This window comes from Leucopleurus acutus (genome assembly GCF_964270905.1).
Source record: "Leucopleurus acutus genome assembly, chromosome: 19".
In the NCBI taxonomy this organism is placed as follows: Eukaryota; Metazoa; Chordata; class Mammalia; order Artiodactyla; family Delphinidae; genus Leucopleurus; species Leucopleurus acutus.
In genome coordinates this window covers 24,044,295-24,065,598 of record NC_139161.1, presented here as the reverse complement: position 1 = coordinate 24,065,598, position 21,304 = coordinate 24,044,295, and the positions used below count along the sequence as shown (strand labels likewise).

General features: G+C 56.3%; 1 protein-coding gene across 1 annotated transcript; it reads right to left on the bottom strand.

Moving 5' to 3' along the window:
• Positions 1 to 16,169: 16,169 nt before the first annotated feature.
• DLX4 (distal-less homeobox 4) lies at positions 16,170 to 21,000 on the bottom strand (the record flags this gene model as incomplete). Its single annotated transcript, XM_082860114.1, has 4 exons — positions 16,170 to 16,251; positions 16,475 to 16,713; positions 17,121 to 17,317; positions 20,736 to 21,000. The coding sequence occupies 4 exons, from the start codon at positions 20,998 to 21,000 to the stop codon at positions 16,170 to 16,172; spliced, it is 783 nt and encodes a 260-aa protein (XP_082716240.1).
• Between the last annotated feature and the right edge of the window lie 304 nt (positions 21,001 to 21,304).

The following is a 21,304-nucleotide window of genomic DNA, read 5'->3' as shown; positions in this document are numbered from 1 at the left end:
GCACCCACCTGGCCTGAACCTCTCACGAAGGAACCCCAGGACCAAGCAGAAGGCGCCTCCGTCCTAGCCGACACTCAGGAATCATCGAGGAGCACCGGGGAAAGGACACCCCTTCTCCCCCTTCCCTTGCCCCTTCCTCCAGGGACCCAAGAGCTTCCAGATGAAATTTGCATGGACCAAGGATGCCCCCTGAATTTCCCTTCCCCTGCCTAGACACTGGGGTGCCCCTCCAGATGTTTGGGAACTTCACTGCAGCTGGGACAGCTGTTTCCCTTCTGCTCCAAGAGCCTGGATTGGCTTTAAATGGCTCATCACCTTCCAGATTCTAAAACTTAGTACCGAGTCCCTAGACTGGATTCCTTGGGCACTGGGGACACCGCAGAGCGTCTTCAGGTCAGGCCTGGGCTGGGGCACCAGGCACTGTGGATTCTGGGACCTGCCAGGCCTAAGTCCCTGCCATGGGGACCTGGGCTGCCCCTTAACTGAGCATTCCCTCTGCCAAAAAGACATTGAACCTTGAGACTGGGACTCAGGGTGGGGACCTCAATGAGCCCCGCCCTGAACTTTTAGCCCTCATTTAGGGTTTGAGGGTTAAACCAAAGAAAAGCCCCCAAGTAAGGGAAGCTTTTAATATTTGTGGCTTTAGAGAGAACTCAAGGAGCACCTCCCCTCCCCCACTTTGGTCGGAGAGGAGCGGTGGGTCCCAGGCATCCTTCCCGAGGACCCAATTCTTCTTCCATGTACAGGACTTTGCACAACTTTGGTTTCAAAAGCTGTTGAAAAACAGGAAGACAAAGGGCATTGTTAACAGATAGGACCAATCTCCCCTGCATGGGTGCCTCTGCTCGCCCGCACCCCACCTATTCCTCTCCTCCAGTACGTTGGCAGTTTTGGCGCCAAACCCCAAATCTCCAAGGCAAGACAAACCCCAAAACACCCCCTTTCCGGTGGCCTTGGAAACGGATAATTCCCACCAAGATGGAGAATGTCGGGTGAGGTGCACGGGGCACATGGGAAGGGTTATAACTCGGTGCCTTTAGGGGTGAGGGGGTGGCTGTCTGAAGGGTCAGTGGCACTGCCCCTTCCTGGCCCAGACGCCCCCCAGAGCTAACTTTCCTCCACCCCTGATGTGGTCGAACATCGAAGAAAAGGAGAGGCAGAAGACTGTAGCTATATATATATATATATATAGTATGTATTTTTTTTTAAAGCAACAGAGAGAAGCAGCCTCCTCCCTACTGTGGTTTCCTATTTATGTGGCCCTTTCCTCCTGGATGTACCTGCCTGTGCGTCGCGAGCTGAGAGAAACAGATGTGGGCTCTGGCTGGATTTGGGTTTGTGGGAGGGACAGGCGAGAGGAGGGACGTGGTGGATCTCGAAGAGTCCCACCCCAGGGGTAGAGGAACGAAGCCAAGTCCCACCCCCTCCCAGCCTTCTCATTTCTGCTTTCTTATTGGACCCATCTTTATATATAACATTAATAAAAAAGAAGAAAATAACCACTGAGCTCTTTGAACTGGAGGCTAGAGGCAGGCAGCTCTCGGCGGAGGGCCGGGAGTTGGGGAAGGCGTCTGGTGGGGAGAGCCCTCTGAGCCTCCAGGGTCTCCCGGGGGAGTCAGAGCCCTGGGTACCTAGTGCTGGGGCTCTGGGCTCGAGGACTGGGCTGAGCCTGGCGCCGGGTAGTAGGTGCTTCTGACCCCACGGCTGCCCCCACGGTCTGGGGAGTGGAGGCTCCCAGCCCTGGGCCCCCCTGACTCCACGCTGCTTGTGGCTTGGCGTCCCCTGCCAGCCAGCAGCCCTCCGCCACTGCCACCGGGTCATCTCAGGGCTGCTCTGTGATCTTGGGCTCACGCGCAGACACGCTTGCACACGCGTGTAAACCGCCTGCCTCCATGCCCTGGCCCCTCACCCTCCTGTCTATCCCTTTCAGCTGGGGGTGAGGGTGAGGCCTCAGGCAGGGGGAACGCCACTGGTCCCACAGCTGGCAGGGACCCCAGGCCACTGGGATCCAGGCTGGACCATGGAAACAGACAAGGGGTCTCCACGTTGACCTTCCCTGGGAGTGCTCGGGCCCTGACTCAGAGCCCTCTTGCTGCTGCGGCTGCCGGCCTGGGCCAGCGGTGCCGCCACCCTCCTCTTCCAGCTGCCAGACTCTGGGGACGGAGAGCTGGAGGTGGCAGGAGGAACGGAGGGGGGTGTGTGTGAACAAACCTCTTGGCACAGATGGGAGACAGCGTGAATGCACGCACACGCTTGTGAAGCCACTCTCTCGCTTATACACACACGTACCAAGAAACGCATCTCTCTACCATCACACATACACGGACTCCCACCTCAGGCAAACGTGTTGCCCTCTGAGGCCAGTACACAGACCCAAACGCACACCTGAGACATGGTAGCATCACACAAATATACAAATCGTACATTCCAAGGGGTACACAGGTGCACACACACCTCGCTCAAGTCACCCGAGCATCACGGGCACACACACAGGTATAGGCAGCCCCTGTACTGGAAAGAGTCTAGGATGGAGTCAGCAACACCACCCAGCAGCCAAGGTGACCCAGCTTCGCCTGGAACCTCTCTGTCAGAATCTCAGTTTCCTCATCTGTCAAATGGGAACAACAATCCCGAGCCTTTTGGCCTCTGTGGCTACGGTGAGGCACAAGGCAGAATAAGGATGAGAAGGGCAGAAGACAGAAGGGCCTTGTGGAACAGCAGGGCTCCAGAACGTGGGGGCCCTCCAGCCCTCACCTCACCCTTCTGCCTCTCAGAAAATACGCCTCGCCTCCCACCACGCCCGAGGGTGGTGGAAGGGAGGAGGGCCTCCAGCCCACGGACACCAGCCAGGCTGGCAAGGGTTAAGTGGCAGCTGCCAGGCGGGGCTGAGCTGAGCAGTTTGGGTTGAGGGCTGCGTGCAGGCAGGAGCAGCGAGGCGGCAGCCGGGCAGACTTACTGGAGACACTGCATTTTATTAGGACTGGGCTGCCAGCAAAGGGAGGGAGAGGGAAAAAAAAGGGCAGAAAGAGAGAGGAAGGAAGGAGGGAGGCTGGGCGGGCAGGCTGGCGGGCGGGCTGCTGCGGGATGAAAGGATGTTGTAAGCTCCCTAATTCCTCCCTGCTCATCCCTGCTCTGTCAGGCTGGATTAACTGCCCGGGTGACCTCCCTCAGGGTCAGCCCCGCCCCTCACCTCCCCTTCCTCCTCTCCTCACCTCCAGGCCAGGCAGGTGGCCCTCTTCACAGCCCTGGTGGGTAGGAGAGCCATGAGGACAGGGACTTGGGTGGGGGACCTGGCAGAGTGCCTAGGTGGGGCAGCTGAGCCCATCTTCTGCCAGGTGCTTCTTGACTACACCCGTTGCCTCGTGACAACCTTCAGGGAAGAAGAGGGGGGCGAGGGAACCCTAGTCTGCCCTGAGGATCACTGTTCTCCAAACCTTAATAAGGGCTGGATTTGCTAAACTCCTACTCTATGCCAGGCACTTTGCATGTTATCCTCGCAACAGCCAGGGAGGGGGGTGGTATAGTGTTCAATTTTCAGATGGGGAAGCTGAGGCTCAGAGAGGTCCAATCTCTGTCAAGTTCACATACCTAATACATGGCAATGCTGGGATTTGAACCCTGGTCTGTCTGGAGAATGCGTGCTCTTCATGGGCTTTTCTGCAGCTCAGGTTACTAAGACGCCAGGGCAGAGTGTCAGAGAGCTGGGCAGCTGTGCCCACCCCAACCCTCCAGGCCTCCTCCCTGAGTTCTTCCCTGGGAGAAGTGGAGGCGGGAGGGGCTGGGCTTCTTCCCCAGGGCTGATGCTTGGAAAAGCTTAATGCTGTAGTCAGGAATGTGCACGCTGGAGTCAGCTGACCTGGAGTCAGTCCTGCCTCCACTGCTTCACTGACTGTGTGATCTTGGGCAAGTCACTTAACCTTTCTAAGCCTCAGTTTTCTCATCTGTAACCTAAGAATAGTGCTACCTGCCTGGCAGGTAGTTGTCTCAAGGACTAAATGGATAATATGTGTAAAACGCTTCCCAAGGCACCCAGGGCATGGGGCGTACTGCTCGGTGTATCAAAGTTGCTGTTGACGATGGTGACAGTGCAGATGGGGTTTACTGCCCACCCAGCCTCCTGCCCCATCCCACCCTCAGTGGGCCTGATTCAGACCCGGGCCCCTGGCTGCACTTACCACACTAGTCGATCCACCGATCTCTCGGTGCGCTCCAAAAAGGATTCAACCAACATTTATTGAGCACCTGCCCTGTTCCACGCACTGTTCTAGGAGCTGGTACCACGGATGACTGAAGCCTGGGGAAGGGAGGCACAGACCTAGGCTATGAGCTCCATGGCCAGAAGCGGGGCCCACCCTGGACAGGCCCCCAGCTGGGCAAACCTGACGCAGTCAGAGGGACTGGATGGGTTGTCAGAGGAAAGGGCAGGGGCAGGTGGTAGTGGGTGGGAAGGAAACGTAGAAAGCCTTCACGGGGGAGGTGGGATTTGAATTATGCCTCGAAAGAAGGATGGCAGCATGACAGGCAGAGATGGGGGTCTGCGAACATACTCCCTGGAGACCCCGCCTGCAGAATAACTCCTCTCCTAGGACTCACGGGGTGCAGAGGAAGGCTTGTGGGCGAGCCTGAGAGCAGGAACCTCGAGGGCCCTCACGGGTTGGCTAGAGCTGTTGCTAAAGGGAGGGGAGGCATGGACCCAGTGGGTCCTTAAAACCTTCCCCGGATGCAAGGCTCAGAGTCTGGTACTTCCCAGCCCCTCAGACGTGCTGGGAGCCACCCTGACTCTGAGAGCCTGGAGAAAGGAAACTCCTGCCCCTCTACTGGAAGGAGACGGCCCCTGCCCTTCTCACTTGTGGAAGTGGACGAGAAGGATGGTCTCTACCCCTGTCCTTGAGGCCCCTCCCTTTAAGGGGTCCCAGGCACTAGTGGATCTTAGAAACCCCAAATCAGCCTCTGCACACCACCCGCCTGAGCAACACACCATCACTACCACTCACTGCCCGGGCCAGCAGAGCCCCCAACCTCCGCAGGGAAGGGATTCTGGGCAGCTGAGGCCAACCGGACACTTGATGTGCGGCCTCCCAGCCTAGGGGAGGGCTTTGGTTCGCCAAGTCAGGCTGAGTAGCGTCAACCAAGCCCGGCGGGGATGGAAGAGGAGGGCAGGGGGATAACAGAGAGGGGGAGGGGAAGGGAGAGCCTCCAGCCAGCACCCTGGCCTCGGTTTTTCCAGCTTTAATTGCAGCGTTAATCACCTTAACAAGCTGTTTACCAACCACCCAGCAGCCTGAGGCTGGGAGGCTTAGAAGCCAAAAAGTGCTTGGAGATGAGTTTCCTTGGCCCCAGGGAAGGGGGGTGGGAGGACGATGTTTATGGGGGCCCTGGTGGGGCTTGGGCCAGAGGGAACAGGTTGGGGGGATGGCAGAGAAGGCTGGAGCCAGGGAGTCAGGAAGGCCAGGCTCCAGCTCTTTTCAGGGGCCCAGTCCCCAGCCCCAGAAGTCAGTTCCTCAGGGAAGCCTTCTTGGACCTCCAGCCCGGGCCGCCAGCCCCTGTCTTTCTCCTTTGTCACTCAGCCGTGCTGGTCACTGCTAGCCGAGTGATCCTTTCCAGGCCCCCAGTCCTAGCTCTGTGGAGGCAGAGCCTGTGTCTCACCTTTACTGTCTCGTCGCCCGCTTATAACACTGGGCATGGACCACGTGGAGAATTTTTGTTCACCCTGGGGAGGGTTGCTGGGCTGCAGAGCAAGGGGCCTGGGGAAGTCTTTTATACCAAGGTCCCTGGGGGCAGAGCAGGGCAGGGTTTGAACTGGGACATCAAGCATGAGGGCAGGGGCTTTGGTGTGTCCACCCCATGCGCGTAGCGCTGACTGGAGAGCAAGATACTCAGTGGACATCCACTGCCCAGATGACTAAGTGAAAAGAGCCCTTGGGACCCCTCACACAATCCCTCCCGCTCCCATCAGATGAGGGAGTGTGGGGCTGAGGGGGGAATGATAACTGCTGTTGGGGGTCAACCAAGACAAGGAGAGGAGCACCTGGCACCCCATCACCAATCTCTGCTTCTGAGCAACTGAAGGAACTAACGGTGACTGCACCCTCACGAGGCATCATCTCTTTGGGAAGTGGCCGCAGAGCGACTGTGTTACTTGCCCAAGGTCACACAGCAAAGGAGGGGCAGTGAACTTAGGAGACCTCCTGGCAGAGGAGAGAGTGTGGAATTGGCCTGTTGAGCCCCGAGGTGGGCTGTCTGAGAGAATGAGTGACTTAGGGACCCAGGGCAGCTGGGATAGACACCCTGGTAGGAGGCAAAGCTGGGGAGGGGACTGAGACGGGGCGGGGCCTCAAGGCCCCAATTCCTGGGTTGTCTCCTGGAGCAAATGGGGGCAGGACTGGCAATGTCTGCTGAGTAGGCAGGGACCAGAGACTCCGCACCTTGGAGGATTAGATGGGGCGGGGGAGGGGGTATCCCCCCACTCTGGGCAGTTCATCTTGCACCTGGTAAATGGCAGTGGCAGAAGCAGCAGCAGCAGCGTGTCCTTCCCTGCGCACTGAGGGCGTCTGGCCACATCACGCAATGCGTGTGGCATTGTCCCATGCCCACCCCTGGGGCCAGTCAGGCCTGCCCTGAGCTCAGGAATCACCAATGGCGGAGGGGGGTATGACATGCCCTCAGCTAAGGGAGGGTCAGGGGGAAAGCTGAGGAAAGCAGGAGGCCAGAGGAAGCAGGAGGCTGGCTGGTAAGGAAGGGAAGTCTCCCAAGTGCAGTCTCAGATCCTCCCAAGATCTGAGCAGTGAAGATGCTAACGGAGCACACACTGTGCACCAAGCCCCAAGCCAGGTGCTCTGACAGGCACCGTCTCAACTGCCTGGCAAGGGCAGTGCCATTATTATCCCACTTCCCAGGTGAGTTAACTGCGGTTCAAGAGATTCAGTAGTTTCCCCTACAGTCCTCCAGTCTAGCCTGAATCCCTGGGCTGCGGGCCTCTCACCACCCCATGGCCTCTAAGACTGAAATGGAGAGGAAGCAGAGAGGGGGCCAGGCTCAGCTTTCCCTCCTGTTCCCAGATCTGCCCTGTGCCCTTAGAGACACCAGGGTGTCATAAAGTAGGACACACATGTGCAAACACCCAGGCACACGTATGAATACTTCTGAGCTCTAACCCTGACTTTGACGCTCATTCACTGTGTGTCCTCAGGTAAGTCATTCGCCCTCTCTGAGGCTCACTTTCCTCATCTATAAAATGGAGCTAATCATATGTATCTTTCAGGATTTCTGAGGAAATTAAATAACACATATAAAGGGCTTAACACAGAGCTTGGCCCAGTGATGGAGCTCATAAACTATACTGTCGGTTCTAGATGAAACCAGCTTTTATGCAGTTAGGACACTCCTCAGTTGACCTTGCGAGTTCTAGGTGCCCTCAGTGGGCCCAAAGTTGACCCTTCCTCCTAATGAGGGGGAGTCTCATATAGAATTCCTCCCTCTACTGGGAAAGTCCTTTCTCGATTCCAACCTGAGTCTGCCACATGCTTCAGATGTAATGGAAGGACAGCCACCCAGGACAGACCCATGTGCTGGGCCTTAGCACCAGCAGAAGGGAAGAGGGCAGGGTTTAACACAGGCACACCTTGTTTTATCGCACTTCACAGATATTGCCGTCTTTTTTTTAACAAATTGAAGGTCGTGGCAACCCCGAGTTGAACAAGTTTATCAGCACCATTTTTCCAAAAACATTATTTTTAAATTAAGGTACTTTTTTTTTTAGACATAATGCTATTGCACACTTAATCGACTACAGTATAGTGTGAACAACTATAGTGCAGTGTAAACCTAACTCTTCTATGCACAGGGAAACCAAAAAAGTTGTGTGACTCGCTTGATCGCAACATTCATTTTGATCGTGGTGGACTAGAACTGAACCCGCAATATCTCCGAGGTACGCCTGTATCTTTTTCAGTTACTAATCAGCTAAAGAGCTGCTTCTCCACATCTACATATTTGCAGTGGTTCGTTCATTTGTGTTTTCATTGTAACAGGAATATTTCCCCTCATTTATTGTAAGACTAGTGAACAGCATCCTATATCTATCTTGTATCCAGCCACTATAGGGAAATTTTCTTACTTCTGGAAGATCTTTCCCCCCTAAGGTGTCTTGAGTTTTCTAGGTGTACAAATATCATTAAAAAGAAATCTTTTGTTTTTTCTCTGCTTTTGCTTTTTCTCTGGTTTTTTTGTCTAGCAGGAGGGATTCTGGGATTATAGCAGAGGTCATCATTCATGAATGAAGAAGTCGGGAACTTCACTTGCCTCTGCATTAACTCTGATCCAGACAGGTACAGGATGATCTCACCTCTTCAGGCACCTTCTCACCTGGGCTGCTCAGAGGGCTGTCCTGGAAGCACAGTCAGAAGTCCTCACCCTTCAGCCAGTGTCCTGCACAACTTCCTCCCCTCTTCACAAAGTAGCTTCTGTCCAGCCCACCCCTCTCGCTGTGGGGTGTTTGGGGAAGACAGTCAGACTAGGGTTCTGCTCACAGGTGGAGACCAACAGAGGAACAGGGATATCTGCACAAGACATCTCAGGGACAGAGAAGGTTTTTCTCGCTTGGCAGTCAGAGATAATACTAACAGCTAAGCCTTGCTGAATCCTGACTGTGCTATAGTGCCTTTTGTTGTTTTAACTCATTTAGTTCTCACCACCCTAAGAAGCACATGCTATTAATTATTATCTTCATTTCCCACATGAGGAAGGTGAGGTACAGAGAGGTTAGGAAACGCCCCCAACTTATATAATGTTATAAACCGATGTTACCTCAATTAGAACAAAGAAAAAGGGGAGGGGGAAGGAACTTGACCGTGGTCATAGAGTTGGACTTGAACAAAGGCCTCTGGCTTTCATTTTTTTCTTGTGTGCGTGTTCCTGGGGATGGCTATACTCTTCACCATTATGTGGTAAGTTGGAGGGACAGAGGAGGATTTAGGCAGATGGGGGAACTGGGGCAAAGGAATAGGTCACCATATCCCCTGGCATACCTGGTGATCCGCTGGCATACCTGGTGTATTTCACAATACACCAAGAGTGCACTCTCCCTGTCTCCATGACCTTCTTCCTTTTTTTTTTTTTTAATAAATTTATTTATTTTTGTCTGCGCTGGGTCTTTGTCACTGCACGCGGGCTTTTGCTAGTTGCCGTGAGCAGGGGCTATCTTCGTTGCAGTGTGTGTGCTTCTCATTGCGGTGTCTTGTCTGTATTGCAGAGCACGGGCTCTAGGCACGCAGGCTTCAGTAGCTGTGGCGCATAGGCTTAGTTGCTCTGCAGCACGTGGGATCTTCCTGGACCAGGGCTCGAACCTGTGTCCCTCGCATTGGTAGGCAGATTCTTTTTTTTTTTGCGGTACGCGGGCCTCTCACTGCTGTGGCCTCTCCCGTTGCGGAGCACAGGCTCTGGATGCGCAGGCTCAGCGGCCATGGCTCACGGGCCCAGCTGCTCCATGGCATGTGGGACCGGGGCACGAACCCGTGTCCCCTGCATCAGCAGGCAGATTCTTAACCACTGCGCCACCAGGGAAGCCCCTCCATGACCTTCTGAGATATCATTCTGATCATTATCCCCACTGCACAGTGAGGAAATAAAGATCCTGAAAGGTAAAGGGACTTGCCCAAGGCCTCTCAGCTGTGCGTCTGCATTCCAGAGACTCCATGAAGTTTCTCTGGACGAGGAGACACATTTTACTTTCCAAGGGGCTGGGGGAATAATTCTTATTGTTTGGATGGGGCTGCCAAGGGCCTGGGAGTGGGAGGGAGTTGAAGCCAGGGATGGTCCCAGGGCAGATTCAGGCTTTGGAGAAGGAGGTAAGAGGACCTGAGGACGTCACCAGGGGTGGAAGAAGCCTGCATTGGTGGATCCAGCTGATCCCCCTGGGCTTGGGGAATGTGACAGGAGCCCAGCAGAGGCATGTCAGCAGCCTCCCACAGTCTGGCTTCCCCCAGAATCTGTTGGAGCAAAGAATTCCCGGTGGCTCCAGGGCTGGGAGGAGGAGTTTGCAGCAGGCCCCAGCTTGCAGGAGCAGAAAAAGCAGCTCCTGGGGCCAGCCTGAGAGGAGTGGTCTGGTGGTTCTGTGGCAGGCATGGTGGGAAGTGGGAGGGATGGGACCTGGGCAAGGATCCCATGCCCCCACTCACACTTAGTCCTCTGCCCAGCCCCACGCACTGAGGCCCTCCACCCCAAAGAGAGTGGGAGCATCAGGCTTGGGGAAGGGGTGGTCAGGCAGAGAAAGGAACCACCGAGGGGAGAGCCCCCCAGTTGGAGAGGGGAGGCCAGTGCCCTGCTCCCTGGCAACCTCCAGTCTGAGGAAGAAGCACTAGTCCTGATGGGTCAGGCAGATCAGGACAGAAAAGGTGATCGCGGGCATAGGCTTCTAGGCCAAGGGGACTCCTGAGCAGAGAGGGGAAGGAACGATGCCCTCCAGGGAGCCTCACGACTGGAGTGGGATCATCTAGATGCCATGCTCCTGGCCTCATGATGTGGCCTGTATGTTATTCATCAGCCTGACGTGCGGAGAGGGAGAGAATGGGGGCTACAAGCCAGAGTAGAAGTCCTCAGGCTGGCCAAAGGACCCGACCCAAAATTCAACTGAACTCTGAAAGGGCATGGTTCTGATGAAGCTCGGAGGAATATATTCCACATATATTCCACAGAAAGTAGAACCGTCCCCTGGAAAGGAAGTAACATCTCCATTTTGGGGCCAGAGACGCTGAAGGCCTGGCACTGCGCAGAGTTGCATCAGAAACCTTGGTGTTTGGAGGAAGCTTGAAGGCAACTCCTTTCCCTTCCTGGGCTGGCAGACACGTCTCCCAGGATGCCACTGGGGCTGAGTACCTTAGAGACACCAAACTATGGGGACTGAAAAGAGCTGCAGAAGGCATCCATTCTGGTGGGAGAAGCAAAGCCCTGTACTCCGGGAGCCTCCAGTCTGATGGGAGAGACAGGCTGTGCTTTACAATGCCCCAGACTGGAGTGGAAAGTGGTGGTGGGTACACATCAACCCCTTACACACACACACACACACACACACACACACACACACAGGATTTAGGAAGTGGAATTATCTAAGCTTCAGAGGGGGTGTGTAACTTGCCCGAGGTTACACAGTAAGTAGGAACCAAAGCAGTGCTTTCCTCACCACCCTGTGACCCCTGAGATCCCTCCTCCTTGAGTTGCTGGCAGGGCAGGGGCGCAGAGGGTTCAGTGGAGCCCTCCGAGAGGACAGCCTTTGGGTTTCTGTGCCAGGGCTGGAATCTATGGCTACGTCTGGGAGCCCCAGGATGTGCCAGGAAGGGCTGGGACGGGAGCTCTTGCTGGAGCTCAGGAAAGGAAGCAGGCAGGGCTTCAGGGAACAAAGAAAATAAAGTTATAATCGAATTATCAGGTTCTTGGCCATTCAGTCTCTCTCCCCAACTGCTTACCAGGGAAATATTCTCAGAAAATAGGAGATGGACAGCCAGGAAAAGGGGGTGGGAACGAGAAGGGAGCGGGAGAAGCTCACACACAGGGAAGCCATTTCTGGGGATGCATTCTGGGGATGTTTCAGTCTATTTTCGCATGTGTTTAAGTCCCTGGGCATTTCCTCTTGGTTCATCCCTTTGTGTTGTGCTTCACTCTGTGAATACATAACCTGGGAGTGTACCTCTCTGTATATGTCCATGGACAGCCATGGAAGGTTTCCTGTACACATGCTCACGTGTGTCTCACATGCAGCTCTGCCCACTCCACGTATGCTGGTGTGTGTGTCCATGCACTTTGTTCTATGGCAATGTGTGTGCCCTTATGATGTCCCTGTGCCTGGGTCCTTGCATCCGCCTGTCTCTGTGCATTTGTCCGGGGCCTTTGTACTTTGAGGTTTGGGGTAGAAGAAACTTTAATTCCCCCCCTTTTAACCAATCCGAGCTGGCCAGGAAAGGGGGAAGGGGAGGCATGAGGAGGCAGCCACTTTTCTCTCTAACTTTTTTCATCTTGGAAGGGGAGAGACAGCCGTCGCCCAGGGACTCGCTGATAGGATTTCTCCCTGGCTGTCCCAGGTCCAACAGCAATGCTACTCAGAGAAGGGGTGAGAGAAAGGGCTGGAGAAGGGGGAATAGAGCTGAAGGGCCCCTCCTCTTCACTCCTCCTTGGCATGGGAGAAGCCAGGAGACAGATGGGAGAGAAGGGAAGATATGAAAGAGAAATACTTTAGGGTCAGTGAATTTTTCTTTTCCACCCTTATTGTTAAAACATTACTCATCTCTTGGAACAGGGGATCCCAGGTGAAGGGGGACCTTTGACCCTTGAAAACCAGGTACTTTGGGAACAGGGTTCAGAGGAGTTTTTGCAGAGGTCTGAAGCCCATCCCCACACACTGGTCCCAGCCTCCTACCTTCCACACCAGTCCCCTCTAGGCACCATACCCACCTCCACCTCCTCCCAGGCCCAATGAGCCCTGGCAAAGAAAGAGTCATCCCAGGTGAATTAGGGGTGGGACACACCTGCAACACCTTCCCTCTCTGAAGGAAGAGGCTTCAGTGGTCCCAAGGACAGAAAGCTGGGAGGAGATCTGCCACCACTACAATGGCAAGAGTTGAGGTTAGATGCCAGACAGAACTAGAAAGCTATTATCAGATCAGGGGAGGAGAGAGAGTGGGTGTATCATCACCTCCTTGGAAGCAATAAGTCAGTGTATGTCTTCTCTGGCCCTTCCCCGCTCTACCCACATCCTTTATAAGTTCTGGGGAAGTCCTTGATCTCTAAGGCCTCATCTACACAGGCCTCAGCTACCCGGATAGCATTCCATTGACTCTGGATACAGTCCCAGAGGCAAGTTCAGGCATCCAAACTCAAGTGAGGCTTGGAGCTGAGTAATCAGCTGCTAGGGCTATGCAGACATTTTGTCCGGGGAACAGCCAGCTCCGCACCCCACCTTGCAGGGCAGATGTGTGGTGGGGGAGGGGCGGTCTGTCACTCGGTCTTCCCAGCCCCCTCCCACCACCGCAAGCTCCCTCTTCCCACCTGCAAGTAATTTGGCCAATGGGAGGGCAGTTCAGATGGCAGTGTGGAATCCCTCTAGATCTGTGTGTGCTTGGTGGGGAGGGGGCTGCCCTTCTCCTCTTCACGGCGGCAAATTACTTGTAATTATCTCGCATTGAGAGCCTTCAGGAGCTGCTCCCAAAATTGCTTTAATTGAATTAATTGAATCTCATTTTGTTGGGGGAGAGATGGGGGACATGTCTTAAAATAGCACGTGGGGAGAGGGCAGGACAGCTCCCAGTCAGCTTTCCTGTGGCTGAGACCCGCGCAGGTGAGAGAGTGGGCTCCAGGCTCGGCTGCTTCTAGATCCCGGCGCTTTCGCATTTAGGTCCTCGCCTGTGTCCTGCTCTCAAAGGTGATGACCCGGGATGTGTGGCGTTCTCTAGTCTCCAGCCCCTTTTCTCCTCCTTGCCCTGAGGAGGCAGGTGGGCTGGAGGCAGGAGGTGAATGGATGGCCGTGGCAGTATGAATTCAGCATCGCTGTGACCTCTCCTCTTCGATAATCATACAGCAGCTATGAACACCACTTATTAAGTGCTTACTGTGCTCCAGGTACCATGTCAAGCATGTTACAAGCACCATCTCATTTCATCACCACAACTGCACAGGGAAGCAGGTCCTATTAGTGTTCCCATCTTAGGGGGGAGAGAAAGGAGGCGGAGAGAGAGGTTAAACAACCTTCCAAAAGTCACACAGCAGAGCAGGACTCTTTGGAGGCCAAAAGCCCAGTTCTAAACCATTCAGTAGTGTCCCCCCTGCCTTACTGACCCAATTTTCCCAGAGGGGTGTCCTCACAGGAAGAAACCACAGCCTCCCTTCCTGCAGCTCCAGTGGTTTGTGGGAAGGGAATGGGGTACCTCTTCCACTGGGGTTCATTTCCATCAGCAGTCAGGAGCCCAGGGAAACTGGACCAGCTCCCAAGTGGACAGGGGTTCCTGTTTGCACTGAAAAGGGAGGATGGATGGGTGTAGGGAAGAGGGGGCGCCGTCAGCTCAGCTGGCCGCTGGCTGGAAGAGTAATTACACTCCTTCTGCTACTTAAGTTTACAATCTGGGCTGTTGTTTTAACGATGCGACTCTTGTCGGGCTGTCCAATTAATCTCGCCTTTGGAGGTTTTCCGAGATGGAGCGGTAGATCTTATCTCAGTTCTGTGGAAAGAGGAGTGTGCAACCTGCCGTGGGAGGGAACAGCTGCCTTGAGGACCTGTGGCCTTCAGAGAAGACCCAGAGGAGGAATCTGGGGCTGGGGCTACCGAGAGAGCCGGTGGAGATGGGGTGGGTGGCGAGGGGCAGGAGAAGGCATCGGTGGGGAGGAAGAGGAAGGCGTTTCTCTTCCTGGCATCCTCATTCCTCACTGCTCCTAGAGCTTGTCTTTGACCCACCCTGTGCCATTTGCCACCCCCAGGAGACCCCTCCATGTATATTTTGGGGAATGGGGGTGGCCTAGGAGGGGCTGATTGCAGCCCTTTTGAGGTGGGGGGCTCCCACTGACTCTCATAACCCCTCTCCCCTACATAAGACTCCAATTTGGGCTTCTCTGTGGCCAGCCTGGGTTGGTAGAAGTGCCCGGGTGGGCTTTCCAGTTTGCTTGGGGACAGGTTTAGGTAGTAAGAGGGAAGCTTGACTTGGGAGCTTCTAGTCTGGAACTGGAGGCCCCTCCCCCAAGGCCTCGGGCCAGGCTGGGCTGGATTCCCCGAATTACTTGCAGCCCCTGTCCTCAATCCCCCTGCTGCTGGGTGCCAGGTGCGCGCATGCGTGCGTGTGCGTGTGCGCGTGTGTGTGCGCGCGCGCGCGCGCATGCGTGCATGTGTGTGTGCGTGTGCGTGTGTGTGTGTGTGTGTGTTGACTATGCCCTCACTGCCCTCTGCACTTCCCTTAGCCTGCCACTTCACACAACTGGCTCGTCATTGTCTGGCCTCTGTTAGCCCACAGGGTCTGCCTAGGTCACCTTGATATCCCCAGGATTTAACACAGAGCAGCGGCTCTACCAATGTTCGTTGGATGGAGAAGTCCAGTTCCTTCTGGGGTTCTCCTTCTCCTCTCCCTCCTGCTCCCCCTTCCACTAGGTGAATTGGGGCCTTTCCACCCCAAGGAGCTCACTTCTCCCAGGGGCGGACTGGACTGGGTCAGTAGGTGCGGCCTCCCCCAAGGTGAGCAGGGGCTCTCCCTGGGCTGAAGGTGGGCACAGGGGGCTGTGAGGTGCCTGGCTCCCTCCAGAACTGGGCCAGGAGAGAATCTGCCGTGAGGATCACTCAGACTTTGATCATTCCCTGTATTAGCATCTTCTGGTTTCACACTGGAGTGTCTGAAAATATGGATATTACTAGAACATTCCAGAGCTAGAACCGGATAGCCAGTTAGTGGTAGGGGAGGATCCAGTGCCTCTGGTTCAGTGCTGGAAGGGTCAGATGGGAGAGGAGAGAAAGCTGAGCAGAAGTCATGAGATGAACATACGTCACAGCCAAGGCCCAGGTTTCTGTACAGACTTTACTCTCTGGATGCTTACAATATGGGGGCTGGTAAGAGCCTGGGGGGCTGCTAGTCAGACTGGTTATAAATATGAGCAGTTCTATTCGACAGAGACAGCTGTGAGGAGCTAAACTGCTGGGCTCACCCCACCTATTTGGGGGCATCTCTACCTACACTTGTCCCCATTCTCCCCAAAGTGTTACCCTGCTGGCTTCCAGAGAGTGTGTGCATGTGGGTTTGTTTAGGTATTAGGAATAGGAATCAGACTCTTAATAATAAATACTCATTGAACTAGGTGGGTAATTGGGTCCATTATCTACTCATAGTGGGTAGACATGGGGAAAAGGGGCTTTTTTAGGAAGAGGGTAAAAATTACCCAAAGGTGCACAAGACTCTACTCCATCCCAGCTACATCATAGGATGGTGAGTAGGTGGATCAGTTATGGGGGGAAATCAGGAAAAATCAGTGGGTGGGTCTCGATGGTGGTCAGCTTGGAGACTCTGGGTGTCCACTTCACTCCTGCTTTTATGCACCCGTGGGTTGGGCAGGGCCCAAGGCACACAAAGGGAAAAAACACTCAGTGTTTTTTGCTGGTTGAACCCCAGGCTGTGGTGGGACTGCAGTCCTTTCAAGGAGGCGTGGCAAGACTAGGGGTCCTGGGAAGTCTGAACTCCAGCCAATGAGTCTCTCTCCAGAGCCTCTGACCAGCCGGAGGGAAGGTGTCCAGTCCTTGGTGGTGGTGGTGGGGGGGGCAATGGTCAAGGCTGTCTGGGTTATGAGGCAAGGAGGAAAGGACTCCACCCCATCCTTTTTCTCCTCTACCTCCTCCTCCTCCTGAGAAAAGCCATCTGGGTCTGGCTTCCTCCTGGCCCAGGAGGGGTGCAGGTGGGCTGGGTCCTGCCTGGGCGCTAGAGGAGGGCTGGGAGCCTGACCTGCACTTCCCCAGATTCACAGCATCTGAGGCGGAGCCAGGACATCAGGGGAGTGATGCTGATACCAGGCTCCGAAGTTGTTGCCATAGCCACTGGTGGGCAGGGCCCCTGCCTTGGGTAGATCCCAGGGGGATGGAAGGGGTGGGGAACAAGGAGACAGGGAGGGGGACCTCCCAGGGAAGTCCCCTTCCTGTCCCCCAGAGTTCTGCTTCAGGAGCTTCTTGTACTTGGAACGTTTGTTCTGAAACCAGATCTTTACCTATGGGGAGAAAAGAGGAAAGAATGGAAGGTCAGGAGGAGTGTGCCTGTGGAAGGGAGTGACGAAGGGAAAGGGACCCAGCGGGAGGGAGCCGTCCTGGGAGAAGAGCAGAAGTTGGGAACATTTGCTCCAGCCCTCCATAAGCCCCTGAAGGCCCTGAGTTCCTGCATCTGAGTTAGAATACAGTTCTCCCAGTCTGGGTACCCTCCTCTACCCCCTGAATCACCGCCCTACCTCCCCCGCACCCCCGCACACACCTTTTAACACATTCCCCCAATTTACTGGGGGCCAGCTAGAACTGTGAAAACAGGGCTTGGGGACTCATCAGTCGTTCACACCTGAGGGTGAGTTCCCAGAGAACACACTTGGGGAGGGTTAGCATGCAGGAAGGATGGGACTGGCCCCACCTGTGTCTGGGTGAGGCCAAGCTGCGCGGCCAGCTGGGCCCTCTCGGGCAGAGCCAGGTACTGCGTGTGCTGGAAACGCTGGTTCAGGTGCTGCAGCTGCAGACTCGAATAGATGGTCCTCGGCTTCCGGAGCTTCTTGGTCGAGGCCTGCGGGCGCCGCTCCGAGGGCTCCGGGGACAGCGGCGGCTTCTCCGAGTCTGGGGGGCGGCCCGAGACGATGTGTGCACGCATAGAGGGGCTGACGCGCCGTCTCACGGCTCATCTGCATCTCGTTTGCATTCCGGCCACGGGTTAGCAAAAACTCGGGCTTGGGGCTCGGCCCTTCTCTACCTTCCGCTCCACCCTCCTTTCAAACCCCACACGTCCACTGTGTGCCACGTGGGACTAGCCGCAGTTCTTGCCCTCAGGGAGCTCCCACTCTTAACGCTCCTGTGACCCTAAGGGGGACAGCGTCACTGGCCGGAGCGAGGGTCGGGGCGGCGCCCGGCGGCGGGATGACAGAGTTCAGCCGCGTGCGGTGACGCCAGCTTGGGGCGGGGCGGGGAAGAAGGGCTGGGTCGAGGGCTGGGCTGAGGCCAGGAGAGCACGGGGGAAGGGCGTTCCGGACGGGGTGGGGGAACTCAAAAGCATTGTTCGGAGACCCGAGACAGTGTCTGCGTGGCAGCCTCCCCGCTGCCGGAAGAGGGGTGGTCAGAGGGGCCCGGCAGAGTGGGCCTTGAACGCCAGGATGAGCACCCTTCCCAGCTTCAGAGTATGGAAAGTGCCCCAGGGTTTGCCATCACCTCCCCTATTGTAAGGGCCTCCCTCTCCGGAGGCACAGCCTCCAGAAAAGTGACCATCTCTTCCATCCGCCAAGGCTGGCTGGCTAGAGTAGTGGCTTTCGGGGGCCCTAGAAGCCCGGTGGTGCAAGGCAGCCCCCTCCTCCGCCCGGCCGCACCCACGGAGGGGTTCCCGGCTAGCACGGAAGGTGACCGGGGTTCGGAGAGAGCGCAGCGCCGGCAGCGCAGGCCCTCTGGGTCGCTGCTGGATCGCGCTTGCGGTGCCGCCGCGGGAGATCTGGTCACCTCCTGCCTCCCGGCCCAGCCTCTCGAGGAATCTCGGTCTGGGAACAGCTCGGCCCCGGGATGGGGGTGGGCGAGGGGTTCCCCTCTTCCGATCCGGGAGGCCCCAACTACGCCACTCTACGGGGACATTGGGACCATTCGTGTAGAGAGCAGGGTTGGGGAGGACGGAGCGGCCGAAATGCCCGCGGGCTTAGGGTTCGTTGCATTCCTCGCAGGGCTGCCGGCCGACCTCAGTCGACAGAGCGCTGCGCCCGGGTGCCCAGACGCAGCGGGGGTCCGACCGCGTCCCCCACCCCCTTCCTCCGGTCGGGCTCACCCCGCACTTCAGGTTCCACGCCCTCGACCGGCCGCGGTGACCCTGTGCCTTCACCTCCCCCGCATCCCTCACCCTTGGCCTCAGGCGCTGCGGGCTTCTCAGATCCACCCCCCTCGACCCCCGCCTCAGCCAATTCCCAGAAAAACCGTTGGGTTTCCGCTCCCGCCCGCGCCTGTCGGGCCTCCCCTGCTTAGACCCGGCTGCTCGCCGCCCCGGCGACCACTCGTGCCTCTCTGGCTGCGTGAAACAATTCGGACCGTGAGGCAGAGCTAGCGGGGAGCCTACCCCAGCTGCTAAGCTCTCAAAGCCCTCCGCGCCCTAACTCTGCCAGCAGACACCCCCCCACCCTTCCCAGTTCCTTTCCCGACAGCTGCTTTCTCCACAGCAGTTGCAGAAGTCACGACTGCATCTGCCCAGGTCTTGATTCAGGAGCCCAAGGGCCTCCCTTGAACCATAGCGGCACCTGCCTGCTCATCGGGGTGGTGGCACGCAGCTCACTTGGAGCCAAACCTCTCCCCGAGGCTGGGGTGGACAAGAGTGGCGGCAAAAGGAAGACCCCCCAAGCCCTCTCTCACACCCCAATCATTTAATCTAGAGTGAGCCCGACGCCCCAGTTTCAGTAGGTAAATGCTATAATCTAATCTCAGGACATGTGTGGTTTTCGTTGGATCCGGGGAAACTTTGTAAAGAAAAGGAACCCTCCACTCCCTTGTCCTTAAACCAAGAAAAGGGAAGGCAAGAGCGTAGAAGACAGGATTGAAAATACCAACCCCAATTCCAAGAATTCTCTTAAGGACACAGTTATCTTATTCTCACCCCACTAAACAGACACACACGCACACACAAATGTACCACATCAGCATATACTGAAGAGGCCAAGGGATTCGTTTTTTAGAAACTAGATCATTTGTAGAAACACCCCCCCCCCCAACTGCTCCTCTTCCAACCACAGACCCAGAAGCGGGAAAGAGGCAGCCCCAGTTCCAGCACAGAAGGCAGTTAACTTTGGGGGGCTTTGAGGAAGTTCCCTAAAATCCTCTTTTCTGGCTTCATGCAGTGAAAGCCAGTTTGCAAGCGCCAAGCCTGGAAAACAGTCTGTGTCCTTGACCCGTGCACACCCTTTCTTTGGGCCTCAGTTTGCCCATCTCTACATTCAGAAGCTCGTAAATCTCTAGGGTCACTTCTGGCTTTGATGTTTAGGAGCTCATGTGTCTCAGCAGAGCAACAAGGGAAGGGAGGGAAACATCTTGGTCCTGGCTGAGTCCCTAAGTCACCCAGCGGATGTGCATCCTTAGAGGAAACTGTGCCAAGGACAATTGTGGGGGTAATTAGGTGGGGACAGGGAGTGCAGGGGAACTGAGCTCTAAACCCAAGCCACTACAGATGGATGTATGTACTGTGTTGCATGGGTACAGCCTGTGCAAGGCCCAGGACCAGGAAGACAGGCCAGCTCCCTGGCTTCTTTGAGGCCTTCCAGTGAGCACTTTCTTAGGAGCTCAAAGGAGCTCCAGGCAATGTAACTGGGGCCTGACCTACCCCAAAGGCAAGGGGTGGAGATAACAGGAATGGCCAGTTCCTTTGGCTGGAAGGCTGAGATCTACTAGGAGAGACTGCCTGACCCACCTGTGGCTACATTCTTAGAACAATGGGTAGTAGGATTTAGCCCCACATTCTACCAGGTCAGCTTTTGGTCTCGGTCTGGCACATTCGGGTGCCAGCTGGGGAGAGGGGGAGGGGCCCCGAATAAACCCCCACTTCTACTGCCCTCCAGCTGGGACCTGATTTCTACTTATCGGGCTGTGGCTTGAGCACTGCTTTCTGAGACAAGAACGCGGAGAGGGGCGACATGGAGGAGAGAAGGAGTGCATGATGGAGAGAATCCTAGGGAAGGGGCTAGGCACCTACACCCACATCTGGATTGTTTCAGTTTTCCGTTATAAGTAGGTACACAACCCCGCTGCTCCAAGGGGGTGGGGTAGGGAGCCCTGCCACCCGCCTTCACATAACTGCAAATCGAAACCAGGTCGGTCTTGAAAGGAGACCTAGATCAACTCGCCCCCGCCCCTCCCCCCTGTCTCCCGCCCCATCCCTTCGCCCTCCCCCCAACCCCAGATCCCGTGGAATCTGAGTAAGGTCTGAATCCCGCCAGCTGCGCCCAACCAGGCGAGGGCGAAGTTCAGGGGCTCACTGGAGCAGGACCCCGGAGGTGGGAAGAGCCGCTGCGGCCGTACTTACCTGGCTCCCACTCTTGATGAGACTGCTGAGACGGCGCCGTGGGTAGCTGGCAGGGCAGGTAGGAGTCTCCGGGGGTCGCCGGCCCAGTGTAGGGATAGGGCAGGACGTGGCCATACGGCCCAGAATAGGGCAAATCGGAGGCGGCTGCGGTTGCGGGGGACAGGCCAAGCTGGTAGGCAGCCACTACCGATGGGACGGGGGCGATGTCCGGGAAGACGGCTTTGGAGGCGTCCGGGCCAGGGAGCGGGCAGGGCAAAGAGGTCATTGCGGCCGGGGCCGGGGCCGGGGCCGAAGGGCCTAGGCCATGGCCCCGCACGGAGTCCGCTCCCTCCGCCAACTCTCTCTTTTCAGAGCCTCGGGCGTTGGAGCCCCCAATCAGCCTCCCCCACACTTATCCCGGGGAAAGTGTCTCTCTGCGCCTCATCCAGCGGAGAGCGCGCGCCTGGGAAAGGGGTTCCGGGGGGTGCCCCCCATGGCTTTTCCCCTCCCCCCTAAATCCATGCCCCCCCCCCCCCCCCCGCTCGCTCTTGGCTTCGGTTCCCGGGACCCGACGGGGTCCCCGCCCACTT